General features: G+C 37.9%; 1 protein-coding gene across 1 annotated transcript in view; it reads right to left on the bottom strand.

Moving 5' to 3' along the window:
• Positions 1 to 1,553: 1,553 nt before the first annotated feature.
• The window catches only part of LOC145559579 (uncharacterized), a 2,752-nt gene continuing 353 nt past the window's right edge, over positions 1,554 to 3,952 (bottom strand). The window contains exons 2-3 of the mRNA XM_081620989.1: positions 2,260 to 3,078; positions 1,554 to 2,181 (exon numbers count right to left, since the gene is read on the bottom strand). Coding sequence (XP_081477115.1) covers positions 1,765 to 2,181; positions 2,260 to 3,060 — 1,218 coding nt within the window. The 5' untranslated portion in view covers positions 3,061 to 3,078 and the 3' untranslated portion in view covers positions 1,554 to 1,764. The remainder of the gene's footprint in view (positions 2,182 to 2,259; positions 3,079 to 3,952) is intronic.

Here is a 3,952-nt window from a genome sequence, read left to right as displayed (position 1 = left end):
TATATTTGTTATAAACTAATTTTTTCTTAATTATTTATAATTATATCTAACATCAATATGAAATATATTTGTAATTGTTCATACAATAACTAATTTTATTGATGCTCCTAACTAGCTACAAAAGTATAGGATTAATTTCCATTCAAGTATATATAGTACTAACAAGATTGAGAGTGAAATAAAAAAGTTGTTCTATAGAAAACCTGCATACAATGCTACAGATTTGCTCTAAAGATAACTTGTGATAAGTCACCTCCATAAGAATATATATTCCTCTCAAAAAAAAAAGATCATATCGAAGTATTCTATTTGGAACACCATAAGAAGTAGACGCATGTCAAACAAATAGCAAATATTAATATTCATGGAATATACAAATAAAATTATCAATGTTCCTCTATAAAAAGAGGACGGTGGTCGCTAAAATATACTAAATTAGTCTTTAAAATACCTTTAAACCAGAACAATAACAATAATAATAATATTGGTAATAACAATAATAATAATAACCAAATGGCTCTGAAACAGAAGAACCAGTTGGTTCTAAAACTATATAAGTTTTTTTTTTAAAAAAAAACCCACAGAACCAATTGGTTCTAAAACTATACAAGTTCTTAAAAAAAACCCACAGAACCAATTGGTTATAAAACTATACAAGTTCTTAAAAAAAACCCAGCTCACCAGGGGGTGAGTATGCACTAGGCGGCCTTCGTGAACGACTGCTTCTCCGAGCATCCTCCACATTTCCATAAAACCGACGCTGACGACGACGACGAGGAGGAGGAGGAGGAGGATCATCGCCATCACTATCATCGCCATCACTGCTAGGTAGGTGTGCTTTGTGGGAGTTTGTGTGGGCTCGACCCTCTTTGTTTGTTTGGTGGTGTGGGCTTGCCCCTCGGTTGTTGCTTTGAAGGCTGTGTGCAAAGTTAGAGATATTCTGAAGTCGGGCTTTGATCAGAATGATTGTATGCAGCGCTGTTACAGCATTAAAAAAGGATATGAGTGGCTGGACAATGATAGGCCTAAGGTGAAGTGGGATGTTGCTGTGTGGAACAAATTAACTTTGCCAAAACATCGATTCATCTTATGGTTGGCTATGCACGAGAGGCTACAAACAAGAAGCCGATTGAAGAGCATGCAGGTCGTTGATGAGGATGTGTGCCTACTGTGTGGAAGGGATTCGGAGACTCATGCACATCTGTTTAGGGAGTGCGTTTACAGTAATTAGTGTTTTGATAGCATATTTCAATGGTTGGGAATCAGACATAGGAAAACATGCTTGGAGCAGCGAGTATTATGGGTCATGAATAGATTCAAGGGGTCGCGATTTCATAAGAGAGTTGTTATGGAAGCAGTAGCAGCAGCAGTATATGGTATATGGAGAAACAGGAATGGGTCTTTATGGCAGAACAAGATCTATTGCATTGATAAATTTGTTAAAGACATTAAAACTGTGCTTAAATTGAGAATAAGTGCTTTATAGTAGTATTGATCGTTTGGTACTGATTTTGTTGAAGATCTTGGGGAAAAGAATCAATATCATCAACCTATATTTACATATATCCAAAAAAATTTATATATGTTAGTAAGTAACCAACATGCATGCATGTACTAAAATGATATGGTAACCAACCTATATTTACAGTAATATTTAGAACAAAATATGTATCTTTACTTCAAACCTATTATCATTTATAGCCATAAATCATAATAAGCACCTAATAATAATAATAGAAGTTCTCCTTAACATGAGTAAGATAGCTATGAAATGTCAGCAAGCTCCCCTTGGCCCCTGCCTCGGCTCGCTGCCGCTGTTGCCGCTGCCTCCACAGCCTTCTGAGTTGGTACTCTATATCTGCCTGACCTCCGCAGCAGCTGCTCTTCCGGCTGCGGCTCTTCCGGCTGCGGCTCTTCCGGCTGCTGCTCTTCCGGCTGCGGCTCTTCCGGCTGCTGCTCTTCCGGCTGCGGCTCTTTTGGCTGCGGCTCTTCCGGCTGCTGCTCTTCCGACTTATCGAGGTTCATGCCCTCAAAAGAGGAGACCAAAGGGTCCAACATTGGAGGTTGAGGTTGAGGTTGAGGTTGAGGAACTTCATTTTCCACCACCGGAGGTGGCATCAACAAGGGAGCAGGACCTATTTGATTCAGAGGCACAGGTTCGCATATGTGGCAGGGTAATATCTGAAAAAAGAAGACAAACAGTTAGTGCCTTTTAAGTAGTCAACTAATACAAAATATTCAAAATATTCAACTTCATACTTGATCAGCAGTTAGGGCTCTGAGATTATAAGCCCTTTTAGAATGGTACTTCTCGAGTAGAAGACTGTAATCACTTCGTATCGCAGGCTGAATGCACGGAATTCTTTCAAAAACGATAACGTCCAACACAGGTGAACAGCCATTGAAAACACGTTGTTTTTCCGGTTCAGCCAAAGTAGCTTTGGACTCCATCAAACCTTTTTTTATATGACCAAGTACAATTTCAGGCCAATTCAAAGAATTAACCCTCTCTAAATCATCAACTAATGTAAACCATTTTGAATTAACTGCTTGGTACAAGGTCCTAGAGCAAAGAAATTGGTCGATGATAAACAAGGTGAATCGTTTTTGAAAGATCACTTCATCCTCCTTTGTTTTAATCTCCATATCAACCATACTCTTTCTAAGATCAGAGGTCAACAGGGCATCCCCATATCGACTTTTCACAAAAGGGGGGACGTAAGTAGGCAAAAGAGAACAGTCTTCCAACATAGAGGGATCGATCACGATCCCGGAATCTGCAATACCAAGGGCTGCAGCCACATCATGGCTGCATATTTGCAGTGTCGCAGATGGGTTGAAGACAAATTTTGTCCCATCAAACACTGTACAGAGCTGGAGTACTAGAGGCCCACTAGCCTCTCGGTCTTTTTTTAGATTTATCAAGTTCTTAAAAATTGAAGAACTTAATAAATCTGTTTTGTTTTTTACCCTCAAATCTTGAAGTAGGTGAATAATTTTGCTGAGGTTAGTAGCACAATTCATTGGCTGACGATTTGGCTGAAGAACACCAGAACTCATGTTGATGACGAATTATAACTAACAATAACAGTTAGACTCAAATTAGAAATAAGGCTTCTAAAAACATAGTAAATAAAGGCTTCTAAAAACATAGTAAATAAAGGCTTCTAAAAACATAGCAAATAACAAGAACGTCAAGTAAAACCAAGTATCCCTTTGATGCTCTAACTGCCAATCAATTACATTTACTAGTAAGCCAGCATCTTTACTTTACTGTTAAGTAAACCTTATCTTCTATTTTCTTTAAATGGGGCAAATGTATTTTCTTCAAATGGGGAAAAAAACAAATAAAACCAATTAGGAAAAATCAAATGCCCCAAACAAAGAAGAGACAATGGAAATAAATACAAGCTATTCTATGAAATTCAAGACTTAGAGAGCTGCATCTTATAAGTTACTAGCTATCTTTGAGGATCTAATTACTGCCTAGGAAAGAAACATTAGGTTCCTTCAGCTAGAAACTGATGAAAGTGCAATTAGGTACATGAGCATATATGGATCATCAACTTGGAGGAATCATAAGGGACGTTGCTGATTTACAACAGAGGGATTGAAATGTTGGTGATGCTCCCCACACAACCCCCTCCACCCCACACAACCTGACAGCAGAGTATTTCAAGGAGTTTGCTGCTACGTTGGTGATGCTCAATGAAGAAATAATGAAGAATAACTCTCTGCCAGCAGCTTCAAAGTCCCCTTTGGACTACACTCTAACTACTAATTTATGTTTTCAACTTAAGTTTAAAAACCCCCCAATTGAATTGCAAACGAACCGTTAATTTAAAAAACCCCCAATTTGATTGTATACGAACCCTAAAAATCAAAACCCCCAATTTTCTCTCAAAAAAAAAAAAACCCAATTTAATTGCAAGTTTACGTTATTCATTGTGCA

The sequence above is a fragment of the Chenopodium album genome, chromosome 9 (genome assembly GCF_948465745.1).
Source record: "Chenopodium album chromosome 9, dcCheAlbu1.1, whole genome shotgun sequence".
Lineage (NCBI taxonomy): Eukaryota > Viridiplantae > Streptophyta > Magnoliopsida > Caryophyllales > Amaranthaceae > Chenopodium > Chenopodium album.
This window is presented reverse-complemented; position numbering and strand designations above follow the sequence as displayed.